The 14,689-nt window shown below is 31.8% G+C and overlaps 1 protein-coding gene across 1 annotated transcript; it reads left to right on the forward strand.

Moving 5' to 3' along the window:
- Window positions 1-610: 610 nt before the first annotated feature.
- Window positions 611-13,613, forward strand: LOC145755729 (uncharacterized). The gene is made up of 12 exons (XM_082571977.1): window positions 611-751; window positions 6,169-6,369; window positions 8,639-8,719; window positions 8,842-9,039; window positions 9,152-9,304; window positions 9,386-10,565; window positions 10,621-10,733; window positions 10,983-11,182; window positions 11,297-11,464; window positions 11,860-11,998; window positions 12,085-12,246; window positions 12,838-13,613. The coding sequence occupies exons 1-12, from the start codon at window positions 611-613 to the stop codon at window positions 12,979-12,981; spliced, it is 2,880 nt and encodes a 959-aa protein (XP_082428103.1). The 3' UTR covers window positions 12,982-13,613.
- Window positions 13,614-14,689: the final 1,076 nt, after the last annotated feature.

A 14,689-nucleotide genomic window follows, 5' to 3' on the forward strand; every position in this document is an offset into this window, starting at 1 on the left:
TTACAGCACCTTTATCGAAATTGAAGGATTTTTTTAAAACTCATTGAGATTTGTAATAATTGTGTTAAACTTAGCAGATACGATGTTTTTGTTAAAAATTGTTACTAATCTTTATGCTAACCCAATGGTAATTAAATTTATAACGCACAAAAATACACGCTTTAGCAAATTAAAATAAAAATTACATTCGTCATTAAATTATACTATTACTTGTTTAATGTTTTTTTGTTTGCTCAAAATCTAAAGTTTTAAGTTTTATAATTCAGGCAAAGTGACGCATTAATTTATAATAATATTTTTTTAGTAATTTTGTAACAAATACGGAAAATGTTTAACCGTACGATGGCGTAAGAGATTGCCTGTTTTCTGAATTTTTATTTATTTATTAGATATTTTATAAAAAAAAAGGGTTTTTATTATTTTATTTTGTAAGTATTTTAATATTTAAAAAAAATGTTTTTTTTGGTGTACCATGTTAAATAGAAAATAAGTTTACGTCATTAATATTTTTTAACACGAGCATATATTTAAGAACCCCAATCGAAAAATTTTGATATTTTATAGCAAGTGTAATACTGTATTTAGCAAATCAGCATGACACCAATTAGATATGCACGATTTTGAATCACATTTATTAAAACAAACAGTCGCGTTATTAGACGGAATGGGGGTAATTGCACATCGAGTGTTGCCTGCAAACAATGGAATCATTCATGCAAAACAAATGCAAAATCCGACCATTAAGGTCGTTGTAAATTTTTTTAGATGTAGTGCAAGATTTTTTGTAAAAAAGAGCAAGTATAAATATAAGATGAGCAATTCTTCTATATAGCGTACAACCTGAGAAAATTATGTCTGAAGGAATTCATTTGTGAAATTTGGCATAGAAACTGGATTTAAATTATTAAAGATCTCAAAGTTATTTTAAAATGGTAGGGTATGGATTATATTAAAAAAAAAGCTAAAAAAGTATATAAACAAATAGCATGACTCGTTTTCAACACATCTGGAAAAGACCAACGGCTAGGGCACGAGCAGTGTGTACTTTTAGGCTTAGCTTAGTCCATTAACGTAAAGGACACCTATAATTTGACGAATATAATGTCACCAGGGGTTCTATAGTTATACTGTTTTTTATATATATTTCTCAACTTAAATTTTCGACCCGAAAAAAGGTCGAAAAATTTCCGGTAATTTGTTAGCGATTGGCGACGATTCTCTTTTCTTTTATTCAATTTCGACCCTAACCCAACAATTTTCGATAACGACCGGTTGCTGCGCGGTCTCCAGGGCAACCAGGGACAACAGCCCGTAGCGCTTTAAACTGCGTTACGAGACCTCGAAAATTCAAAGAAAGACGACCAGTCGTAAATTTGGGTTTCGAGTCCCAGTAATTGCACTTGTAACAATACGCGGTTAATTTTCGACTTCACTTGTCGTTTTCTTTTGAAAATCGCTCTTTTATGGGGTTTACATAATTCTGGTGGTAGCGTTGGTTAATTGATACCAAAACAGATCTTCTTAGCTTGTTATGACAATTTGGTAATAGTAGAAAGCCGTTCTAATAGTTAAAGCAAAGAGTATTATTCTGATAAACAGCTAGCATAGCTCTCAAATACTATAAGCTTAGGATATAGTCAGATATTGATCTTATAAAAGAAAACAAATTATAAACAACAAGAAAAATGTGGAAAACAATTATTTCATTGTAAAAAATAGAGTTTAGAATTTGTATATTACCACAGCGGCCTTACTAATAAGCTTAATTTCGCCTTTTTTGTAGCTGTACACCTCGCGTTTAAGGCCCACTGATGTGGTTTAAAACTGCTAAAGCGCGTTTCTTAATCGACAATTAGAGCCAGATTAATTCTTGTTTAAACGTACCCGATATGAAAATTTGTGTTTACGTGTTTATTAAAACACTGGCAAATCCAGCGATGTTTTTAGGCAGTGACGTACATAACCAAATCGGATTACAAAAAATAACGTTTATCGTAGAAATATTTCCGTTTATCCAAAACCCAACCTTGAAACCATATTAAACGGTATCCGCGAAAGCGTGCAGAGAATTAATTGGCAATTGTAACAGTAATGGGTTTTGTCTTTTGATTTGTATATTACCAAAATAAGCCGGATTTCGAGAAAAGACGACAGCGAGTCAGAAATCCGGATTCGAAATTTATTTGTTGATTTTGGACTTTAAATTTCGACCAGTATATTTTAAAACATTTTATAAAACTTGATACTGAGCGAAAGTTGTTTAAATGTTTTTTTGTTTGCTTAAATCATCACGGGAAAATCAATAACCCTCGAGTTCGAGTCGTTGCTAGTTATTCTTCCAAGCTGAGCTAACTAAACGAAAAAACGAAAATAGCGAAACTCGGGCTTTGTCATATACTTGTGGTGGGGAAAAGATAAACTCACAAATTTTGTAGTTAATATTAGCTAAAAAAATCTACAATAAGAGTGTTTTCTCTATTGAAGGTAGTTTTTTTAGTTGTATATATTTTAATATATCTTAGATTTTGACATATCCCGTTATTATCAAGACATTAGTCTATTTTGCAAAGATTTTTAAATAAAGGTGAACGTGCATTTTAAGAAAGAGAATTAAAAAAAATTTATAGTGTAATGTAAATTTGCCTAAATTTGCTAAAAGTCGAGCAGTTTTTATAAGAATCCAATCATGATGTTTTTATAATATTTTAGCAACTAAAATACATATATGTTTGTGCCTAAATCCAAAGTTTCTTTGCGGATAAAAGCGAACTAAGGAATTGTCAAGAGCTAATAAAGTAAAGATTAGGGCTGCGGTTTCTCGTACAAGATCTTTTGTGTTTTTAGAACGATCAGTTTCTCAAGGTTAAATATAGACAGGGTCGAGTACTATTAAGTTATTGGTATGTTTTTCACGCAATTACGGTTGGCAAAAAAGTTGGACCAAAACAGAAAAATAATGTTCTCATCACCTTAACAGGTTTTAGCGTTTACACAGTATGTTTATTTATATTAAAACGCGTGTCAGTGGGCGTAATCTATAATCAGATGGTTGTTTTTTAGTTCAATGTTAGCAACATAACACATAACTTACGCTTTGGCTTTTAAGTTTTTGGTCAAGGTTAAAATGCGCGTCCAAGTATAAGCAAAAAAATGCTTGCAATGACGCACAAATCTGCCTGCTAGTATGTAATTAAAATCGTACTTCGCGCATGGCATTGAAAATGTAAGAACCGCGCTTGTATTGTTACTTACACTGCACAGCCAGCTGGCTTAAGTAAACCACGTCTAAGGTTATTGTCCGTAGACTGTTAGTCTTACAAAGTCGTGCTTGCTGTAGTAAGAGGAAAGTTAGTCTAACTTGTTTGCGGTAGTGTGTTGTGATTAAGATCGGCAACGAGATAAAATTCTCCGCGCATAATGCTGTTTATAACAGACATAAACGGTTAGTTTAATCGTTATTGTAAAACCATTGAACTTAAACAAAAAGAGGCAGCATGGAACTTAGATCGAAGGAGAAAATAAAACATAATTGTCAAGCAATAATGTGTATGTGAACTTTAGAATTTTTTGATATTATTATTAATATTAGACACCTTAAAAATTTGTTTTAAAAAGTAGTTGATTAAACCTATAGACAGAAAAGATAGTTTTTTTAAATTTTAAGATTACCGCAAAGTCGTAAAAAATGAGAGTAATTTACAATATAAGAATCAAGTTCGTTTTTAATGTATTTCTGCCGAGGGAATATGGTATCGGGATTGAAAGCACTTTTCCGGTTAAAATAATGCACTTTGTCAGCCTTTGGGAATAATAAATCTGCTAATATTACTGAATTATTCCGAATTTAACTCCCAAACGTATAATCGCGAGGCAAGTTGATTAATTGCTATGCTTATAAGAACGTGGGAATATATTAAGTCGTGTGCATTACGTTATAAAAATCAAGTATGTATACTGTTATGCACATATGCTCTGTTAAGACTCTGAATAGGCAGATTTTAAATAAATAATTCAGGTAAAGATAGCTGTGATTAGAACAGCATGGTTTTGCTAGCCTTTTTTACAACCTCTGCTTAATTTAATAAAACAAGATATATTTTTCTATATTATGATAATGTATAAGTTTAGAATTAGTTTGCATTTAATTTTGTGCAAGACCCTATACCTTGAATTTAACAAAGGTTTACTTTTTTACAGACTAAATTTGATATATATATATAGATATAAGTTTATTTAACAAGGAATTACCACTTGCTCATTAATGCCATGGAATTTATCAGCAATTAAATAAACACTTCTTGATAGTTTGTTTTTTATTTAAACTAGAACTTGGTTTGTTTATTTACTAACTTGATAAGAAGTTATGGTTGCTACAGCACGCACACGTAGAACTATGGTAAGTTTATTTAGTAATTTTATGGTAAATTATACTCTTAAGTTAAAAATAAAAGCTCATTTGTTTACGTCAAAGATATATCGAAACCGAGAAACATTTTGGGTATAGTGGCCTTACTGTATTACAATTCCTATTTTTGCATTTTAAAATGTAGGCTTATGAAATTGGGTTTGTCAGAATTTTCGAAATTGGGAAAATTAAAAATTTAAATAAAAAAAAGGTAATTAAAATAAATAAATAAAACGGAGTTTAATTACTTTGGTAAAGATAACCATCTAATTAGACACGGATAATAGCAATAAAATTTCTTTTGATTGATTTTCTCGTAATTTTAAATTTTTGTGTTGCTTTCGATTTGCGATATTTGTCTATTACAGCTTCTAAGGTGCAAATTACCCTTTATTGTGTCATCATTAAATATCCCGAGTACAAAAACCCGTCGTTTAAAAAGATTAAAACACAATAAACCTGCAATAATTTCGAATTTTTGAGGCGTTGGCATAATTACAGGAGATTACGGTTATTACATCGCAATTTGCCTCGTTCTTTTCGGCCAAATGCATCATTGTAATGCCGTGATTAGGCCATGCGTTTTTTGTTGACACTACAAATTTGTTTTCGCGAGTTTTTACTGTTACTTCTGTCGTAGAGAAGTCAAATTATGGTCATGCTCCGAACGGAATTCCCAAGCGAAAAGTAACATAAGAATTACATGTTTTAAATCATTGGAATCATAGCAACGCGTCTTGAAACTTTAATATCGTCATCACTAGGCCTATTTTCAATGAAGCAACTGTTAATAGTATTAAAATTCAAGTAAAAAATTTAAATAAAATATAAACTTAAAAAATTAAAGCTATACCTATCATTTGCATAACTTTTGTTAGTTTGATATAGATAATATTAATGCAATGTTATGTTAGTTTGCTTGATGTATATTACTACTTTGTTTTCTTAGTTTGCTTGATGAATGTTTATTTATTTTTTTGTTTGTTTGTCTGATGAATATTAATATATTATTTAGTCAATTGGCTTGGTATATATTGATTAATTTTTTTTTTAGTTTGAAGACTTGATTTAAAAAAATTTAAAACCTACACCATAACAAAATTCCACAACCCATTTGACAATCAAATCCTTGTAAAGCCTACAATTGTAAATGTGTGTATTATGTAAAGCATAAGGCTACATTTATCGTATTTGTTTAAAGCCTTGTAATACGGCGAAAAGGATCAAACGGCCGATTAATAAACAAAGAAACCAAATATAAGTTGACAATAAAATCACAACAACATTAAGTTTTAGAGTAATACATAGTTACTTTAAACCTTCAATACTCCAAGCTTTACAGTGAACTGTAACGATATTCGCGAAAAGCTTTGCAATTTCATATATTTATTTAACAAACTTTGTATTACATCGATGTATTCGCAATTTTTTATAATTTTTAAAACATATTTAATGTTGTGATACTGTTAATATGGCAGACTAAACATCTAGAAAAAACAACATCTTAAATACTAACAACTGGTTCTAATAAACCTAACAACGCTAATAAAATTGTAAGGTTTTCTTAATCTTTCTATGCATTTATATAAAGTTGTGCACAGTAGAATATGTAAAAGGCTTACAATAATATTTTTACTTTATTGCAGAATATTCATACTGCAAAATAAACTATATTTTTTAAAGTTTGTGATGCATATCGACCAAGTCAAAGTTATTCCTGCTTATAAAATTAAACGAAATTTTAAGAAAATACGTTTACGCAGAACCAGACTGAAGGAGATCCAGCATGCGCAGCCTACAACCAACGCAGTGCAGACGGGAGGCGTCAGTTGCTGGGTTTGTCCCAGGCCATACGAGAAAAAGCCTTTCAGTCGAGGTCGCCCACGTCTGAGGCCAAGCACGCCCAGAAGTTCAAGTTCGGACAGTCGGTCAAAACGACGCCGCTCAAAGACGACAACACAAAGGTTTGTTCAATAAACTTTTATCACGTGATGTATTGTTATTTTTACAAGTCACGTGACTAAAATGTTTTGTTTTTAAATCTAAGGTTAATTTTTGTGTGATTTATGTGAACAAATGTAAGTTCTTTAAAAGTTCACATTTTCAATATTAGAACAGCTGGTATTTTAATTTTTCAAGTTAATAAAAAATGTTGCAAGTTTAACGAATTTTGAATAAGTTTATGTGGTTTAATTGTGTTATATCTGGCATATATACTTAATATTTTCACGTTATTTGCTCCATTTTGTAATAGTCTTAGCGACGTAGTAACTTAACAAACAAAGTAACGACGTAGTCTACTAAACTTGATACAAAATCAACATAAAAGTAGTTTCAAAATTTTTGAATGGAAGATTTAGTTCATTTTAAATTAAATATTTGGTTGGAAATTATTAACAATGCCGCTTAAGAATTTAGATTTTTTCTAATTTTTATAACAAAAATTGAATTTTTTTTATTAATATTAATACTATACATTTTAAATAATACATACTAGTCATAAAATATTAAACGTGATAATTTTTTAAGCTATTTGTAATCCATTACAAGACTATATGAATCACTATACTTATTATAAGATTTCTTAATCTATTTTTTGATTCTTCGCTTTTTGTTTATGAAAGACAATATGACATTTAACGCTGTAAGCTTTGAATTGAAAGGCTAACTAAGACTAATGTGGATTAAAAATATGACATTTAGCTAATGCGATACGGGCTGTTTGGCATAGTTAAACATAAAGAAGCTTGTAGCGGATTTTGGTTTTTGTTTGTTGGCGTTATAGTTATTCGCCATGTTTAGCCTAGCACTTCCTCGTAGCGTTTATCCAACGCTCTATTATACAAACAGACGCTACAGGTTTAATCGTCTACTATTTCGCCAATCGAAATCGTAAATTTAAAGCGACACATTGAACACAATACCCCATACAATTATAATTGTTGGATTTTTGAATTCCCATGCTCAACAATGGGTTATGATTGTGTTAAAGGTAACCATTTGAATGGCCAATTAACCATTCTTTAAATAACAGACGCGTTTTACACCGCTGATCAAGTGGTCTCAGCGACAAACAATAGCCAATAGCTCTAAAAACTTTCAGACAATAGAAAATCATAAATTCTTGCAAGAAAAAATACTCTAAAGCGACAAGCGAAAATAACGTCATCTTTCAGTAGGTTGCTTAATTGAAAAAAAGCGCTTTTAATTATATTCGCAGTTACTTGGTTTTAGAAGCAACAAATATGGAAAAAGAAACGTTTTGCAATTAGTTTAAATAAGATATTTATTAAAAATATATTATGTCAAAAAATGATTAATTACAGTGTAGTCAATCAAAAATTGCAAACCGCGCATATTGTAAAGAAAACGTGTTTTCGTATAGTTTTAGAGACAAATACCTTTTAACGTAAACAGTTAAGGCTTAAACTTTGGCTGAATTAATATGGCTTAAGCAGCAGGTAATCCTTAATTTATTACAGTTCAATAGTTCGGACACGTTTGCCTAATCGCACTTAATAGTTATCAGAAAATTAATTAATTGTTTATGTAATTTAAAGTTCAATTAAATTTTTATACAAATCTAAATACGTTTTCAGTTCTTTATTCTAAAAAAAGAGCACACAGTCATGCAAAATACCTTACTTTATGTGCGTTTTTACATTTTAATTCTCGAGGAATATACCTTTATATGCCAACTCTAGCTTATTTGAATTACAGTAACTTATACTCAATGCCTCTTGGACGAAATCGGCTTTACTCTCGTAACTTGAATGAATTAACACATGCGTTTTAAAATGTTTTTGTACTATATATCAAATATGACAGCCGGCCAAATAATTTATATATAGTTGACGTTAACATTTGTTATCAATACAATTCATCGAATACGATCTGACGAAATTAGCCGCAAAAAATAGATTTTTGTTTCGCTGTGTGGTCTTCCAAATCACGATTTGAACAGTCACGAATCAGTATTGTCCATATAAAACCGTGTAAAAAATGTAAATCATAATCAAAAGTAAGTTAGGCGCATTAAATGGTAATTCAGAACTTTGAAAATAAAACTAAGGCATTATAAGCGCTCGTAGTAATGTCAAAAATAAATTAGAATCTTAGAAAATGCTTAGAAATAGAAACTATTTAATTGAATATTTAAATTCTTTTAGGTAACAAGTTGTTTAAATTTATAAAAAATAAAAATTGTGAAAGTTAAACTTATTTATAATCTAGGACATTCCGACTATAGAAGAGCGTTTACGAAATTTACTCAACAGCGACACTGAAGGAGTAGTGGAAGATTACAAATCAAAAGTAAAACTTAAATTATTTAATTTATAAAAAAATGTTCTAAATTTTCCATGTGCTTAATAATAAAGTAAATCATGCATAAACGTAAAATTAATATATTTTTTTTAAAAAAACAATATTTTTAGAAAAAATCTTCCATCGTTCTACCAGTACGACCTCGGTGCAAGCCCTCGAGTTCGAATCCCGTCGACCCATCTTACGCCAGCACATACATTAGCACCTACGTTAAACCCAACCCCGGAAAAGCAGTTGTCACCAAATCGAAATCCATAAATAGAAGTTTTGATTCTTCGATCAATTCAAACACCTTGGACAACAAAAGGGTAACCTTATTAAATATTTAAAAGTTGGGTTAGAATTGTTTTTCTTTATATAAACATAAAAATTCTGCTTATTTTAAACAAAATCTGTTATAGACTTGCATCTCTTTTTTAGACTACAGATTCAAATTCGAGCAAAACCGACAGCGGAATAAGTATTAGAGAGTGGGCATCAACAAGACGTTGCAAAAGTGCCGTTCCGCCCAGTTTCTACGAGAGAGACGATCAACCAAGTAATGTGATGGAGGAACCACCGAAATATAAAGGGGTAAGACCACAGGCTTATTAAAATTTTAAATCCCTTGCGTTAAGATAAACACGTTAATCATTTTTATTTTTTAAACCATAGCCCCAAATACGACGTAGAACCCCATCACCAGTTGTAAGAGCATGGGAGAATAAACGAACCCCTAGTCCTGCAGTTTGCCCCTCAGCAGCTCCCAGAAGCACAAGTACTCCAGGGTTAAACTTACCAACGTATAACCAAAGAGAAAGCACTGTCCAATCAGCTGTCTCTCGGCGCTCGTTATTTAACGAAAACGAAGTCAACCGGTCCGTAGACCAGAGTTCGAATCGTACTGTCTCCGCGATAAGACTGGCACGACCAGCACCTAGTCCACCCCAACACTCCAATCAAGTCAAACCCGGATTTAGTCACTCCACGCCGCTGTCAAACCAGCAAAAATTTCGCAAGAGCTACGAGCATGTACAGTCTGACCCTAAATCAAATCCCATGATGCAACGTCACAATGGCAACGTCATAGAGCCGCCGAGATACGTCAACATTCCCGCGGTAAATAAGTCTTACGACGGTCAGCCCAATTCTGTCAACTATCGGTCGAACCAGAATAGTTACAGACCTACAAACCACAGTCAACCTACACCTAGTAAAAGATCCGTCTTTAATGCTACACATACCCAGCCCAACCACAAAAATTTTGCCACTGAAGCAAGCCAAAATAACAACCATGTTCCCCATCCTAATTTGCAGTCGCGTGAAAAGCGCTGCGTGACTCCTGCGCCGAAACAGAATCCTCCAGCAGTCGTCCTGCACTCTCCAGACTTTTACCCTCAGCAAAACTTTAGTTTTAGAAGGGCGGTGCACAACTCTGTAAGCAGCGATGCTGAACCTGTCAATAAAAACACTAAAGCGTCACCTGAGAAAACGCAACCACCAGATGGCGATAGAGGACCTCGCAAAAGTGACGACAGGGACAGTGGGACCGTTCTCGAACCGGAAGCTTCAGTTTTTGATTTTGATTCCGACGTATTAAGCGAGAACGAGTTGGATAAAAGTAACTTAACATCTCCTAACAAAAGTTTGAGTCCCACAAAAGAGGCGTGGTCACGCTCTAGCACCCCTATGCTGCCGCCCCTTTCTTTCGGAGGAGAGAGCGAGGACGAAATGAGAGAAGACGTCACGTGCCAAGTCACTGTCAATCAACACAATGTTGTACAACAAAATCTTGCCAATCAACAACACCATGATGACGTCGTGCGGTTTAGGAACGGAAAACCGCAAGGCAAAGGTAATAAAAACAAATTTATAAAAAATTACAAAAAAATTAAAACAATTTTTTTTAGTTAAGCCATTACGTCATAGTGACGTCATCCTTGATGCAGACGAGTATGTCGACATGAAGTCAAGCCCAAAAGGACAAATCGTCGATATAAAACAACAAAAAAATCACAACAAGGTAGAAATTTTGAATTATTTGAATCATTTTAATTTGTAAGAAAATTAGTTTAATATACTTTTTTGGTTTAAAATTATATTTACTTTACTTAAAACAATAATATTAATTTAAATAAAAGAAACTTATTTAAAATGAAAAATACTTAAAATTTTAAGTCAAATGCACTTTTTTCTTTTTCTTTAAAACAAATTTATTTTTTTAAATTTTTGATTTTTTTTTTTTAATTTTATCTAACTTTAAACTTTCCAGGTTGTTTCAACAAAACTGCAGAGAGGCGCTTCCACCGTCCGAAGGGGGTTCTATCCAAAGAACGCCTCCGGAGACGAAAAAAACAAACGGAAGTTGCGTCATCGTTATGACGACGGTGACGTCACAGACGGCTCGCTAAAACAACAACCCTACGCGTTGCAGCCAAATAGAAACCAATACCAGTCCGCTTACTATCAAAGGTAAACTTTGTTATTTACTATATTATTTCTGTTTATGGCTTATAACTTATTTGTTATATCTGGTAATGGCTTATAATAAAAACGCCTATTTTTTACTTTGTCAATTACTTATAGAAATCATGTGTCAAGAGTCGACAAATCCGAGTATGGAGAGACATCGAGTGTTCGATCTGTGACGACGACGAGCATGTGCAGTAGCGTTCTGCGCAGAAGCCGGCGTTACCGTGGAAAAAGACATGCGTCTGGTGTATCTAACAGCGAAATTGCAACTCGAGAGATTAGGTAAGAATTGACATTTATTAACAGATATTTTGTCAATATTTATACGACATATGTTTCAATTAAAATGACTGAATACGGTATAGAAGGCCTTCCCGTTGAGCCCAGCCATAGCTCAAATCTTCCTTAAGCAGCATTGTCAGTAAAGAAGATATCATGACATTGTTATTTCTAAATAAGTAAGTCGATTAGTTAGTATATTGAGTATGCGAATGAACAATGAGACTTTGATATTTCTGCAGTAGATATATGTATGTATCACATTTAAAAAAGGGTCTTAAAAATTCGAGACAAACAGAATATTTGGTATCAAACAACGATCATTAAAGAGATAATAAACAAAAAAGTGGTATTTTGGTTTAAACGAGTTTCTAAATATATATTTATTGTGTTGACAGGTCTGTCAATAAAAGGTTCACGCGCCTCGAAGGATATGTCGTAACTCTGGCGCAAAGTCTTGCACAATTGTCCTCCGAGCTACGTCAGCAGAATGTGACGTCACGGGAAATTGAGGAACTGCGTCATGAAGTGCAAGAGGTAAAAAAATGTTGATATAACAAATTTTTTTATTTTTTTGAAAAGCATTTTTTTCTGAATCTATACCATTGATCTTTTCCTTTTAGATCCGATCTCGACAGATGATGAACTCATCTCCGCAAACAAAGGGCAAGAAGTCCTCCCACAAGAGCGAAAAGTCTCCTCCAAAGATTGCAACCAGATTAGGGAAGTTTTTTGGAGAGCAACCTCCTCTTCTTAACGTCTTCTTAAAACAACTCGGATACGAGGTTAGTTTTACTTTTTTGGTTTGTTTTTATTTTTGTTTGTTTGTTTAGTTTTTAGTTTGTTTTATGGCTTTTTTTTTAGTTTTGTTTTATAAATTTTTATTTTTGGGTTTGTTTTGTAAGGATGTTTCACTAAATGTTTTTGGGCACGTGTTATTATCATACTTTTTATCAAATTAAATTACATTACCTAAAAAAGCAATACATAAAAAGGTTTTTCGCTTGTTAATGGTCAGTTACCATTTTGTGCTGGTTTAGAACAAAGTATATTTCCTTAAGTACATATTTAAAGTAGCATAGATAAAATAAAAGTTGTTTAGTAGATAGTTTGTTTTGTTTCACAATAGTTGGTATCTTTGTTTGTTATGTGTAGTATTTGGTTTATATGATATTGCAGTCTACCAGATATTTCAAATAAAGTAGTCGATTTCAAAAAAAAATAAAAAATTCATAAATAAAATATAACTGTTTAAAAAAAATGTTGCACTTGAAAACAGGTTAGTTGAAAACGCTAAGCCAATTTGAAAAATATTAATAATTTAGTTGTGCATGGCGCAATTGGTTTTATAATGTCTTTATAAAAATACATTGCAGAAGTACATAAAAAATTTCCAATGCGAGAGCATAGGCATGATGGAATTGCCATATATGGACGAGCCAAGACTGAGAGCCATAGGAATACCGTTGGGCCCAAGGTTGAGAATACTTAAAGAAGCACAGAAGTCATCTTACGTATAAATGAGCAGTGAAATTAGAACAACGGTGTTATGCATTTTTGGGTCGAAAAAATTACTTATTTTAAATCGGGTATCATCATGGAATACGTTTTGATTGCATCAAGATTGTTAAAGGTTTATGATAAGATTGTCTACTAACATTGTGATAAGATTGTCTACTAATCTACTAACATTGAACAAAATTCTACATCAAGTTTAAAATTCAACCCAAAGTTCTATAAACTTATATTGCAATATTGTAATTATACATGGACAAAAAAAGCAAATGAACACTAAATTCATTTAATTTAATAAATATTTTTTAAGTTTTTAAACACTTTGTATTATTTGATTTCGATTGTAACAAGTATCTGATTTCAACAAAGCGAATGCGTATTATACAACGTTATCATAAGTTGTTTAAATGTAATATGTAAAATTATTTTTTTTATATTCGTATAGATAAAAAACTTTGCTTTTTTGGTTATAACACTTCTGCACAATTCCAAAAGTTTATTATGTACATCCACTGATATGATGTTTATTAATGTATAGTTCTATATACATTTTCACTGTGTTATTTCACCGTACTTATAAAACTTGCAATGCATTCCACAGTTCTAAGATATTTTTAAGTATTATGTTTTATTACGATTTATGGGCGAATTATATTCTTATCGGTTACTTTATTAACATGATGTGATTATTTTGAGCATAATAACATTATAGTGTAGGCAAGGTTTCTCATATTGAGTTAATGACTTTATTAGTTGTGTGGCTATAATATCTTTAGTAAGCTGCATTGTGCACATAAAACCGTTGTGTTTATTTTAATTTCTACCAAAAAGTTGGCTTGGCAGGTTTTTTTGCGTATACTTTTTAAACCAGATATACGTCACAAGTCACGTGATTCGAGAGATTTAAAATTTTGCAACTTTAGATTCCAATAGCTTGAAAACTACTTAAACATGTAAAAAAACAACGGTATCCTCGTGCAAGTTAAAAACGGGCCAATGTAAATAAAAAGCAAACCCTGCAGTTTTATAACAGCACTTTTAATTCACAAATGCTTATTTTTGCACAGAAAAGTTGTCATGGTCAATTCAAATTCCACTGCTTGAATAAATAAATTAACACTATAATGACATTGCCTTTGTCAGCTTCAATATTTTTACTTTAATTGTTTTACATAATCAAACAAACATGGCTCTTATAAATATTGCATGATGTTGTGATTTTCATGTCTTATTCATCGAGGTGTGTAAAAATATGTGTAAACAATTTTCAAGGATTGACGCAGCCTATTTGTAGTAAAGCAAAAGTCAGGGTTATTAAAAATTAATTTGGATTGGTTTGTTTTAAAGCATATGTGGCGTAGTAAGTTCGTTTCACAATAACACTATTTAACAAATAAAATTAAAACGCATTTTAAGATATATTTAGGAACAAATTTACTGTCCAAACACTATTTTATATATTATATGCCAAAGTTATAAAACCAAGACGGTATTATTGACAATCTGTTCGCTTGAGCGCATGCAAAATTAATACGCGGTAGGCTAATTGTGTTAATATGTCTTGAAGTGAATCGCGGTTTCTAGATGTATATTGAAATTTCAACAAAAATATTTATTCAAACAACGCCTAAATTCGTTAAATATTGAATTTATATGTTAATAAAAAGCACTACTTTGCTGCAAGATTAGTTACCAGTCGGCTATTACGCTATA

Source organism: Corella eumyota, chromosome 6, assembly GCF_963082875.1.
Source record: "Corella eumyota chromosome 6, kaCorEumy4.1, whole genome shotgun sequence".
In the NCBI taxonomy this organism is placed as follows: Eukaryota; Metazoa; Chordata; class Ascidiacea; order Phlebobranchia; family Corellidae; genus Corella; species Corella eumyota.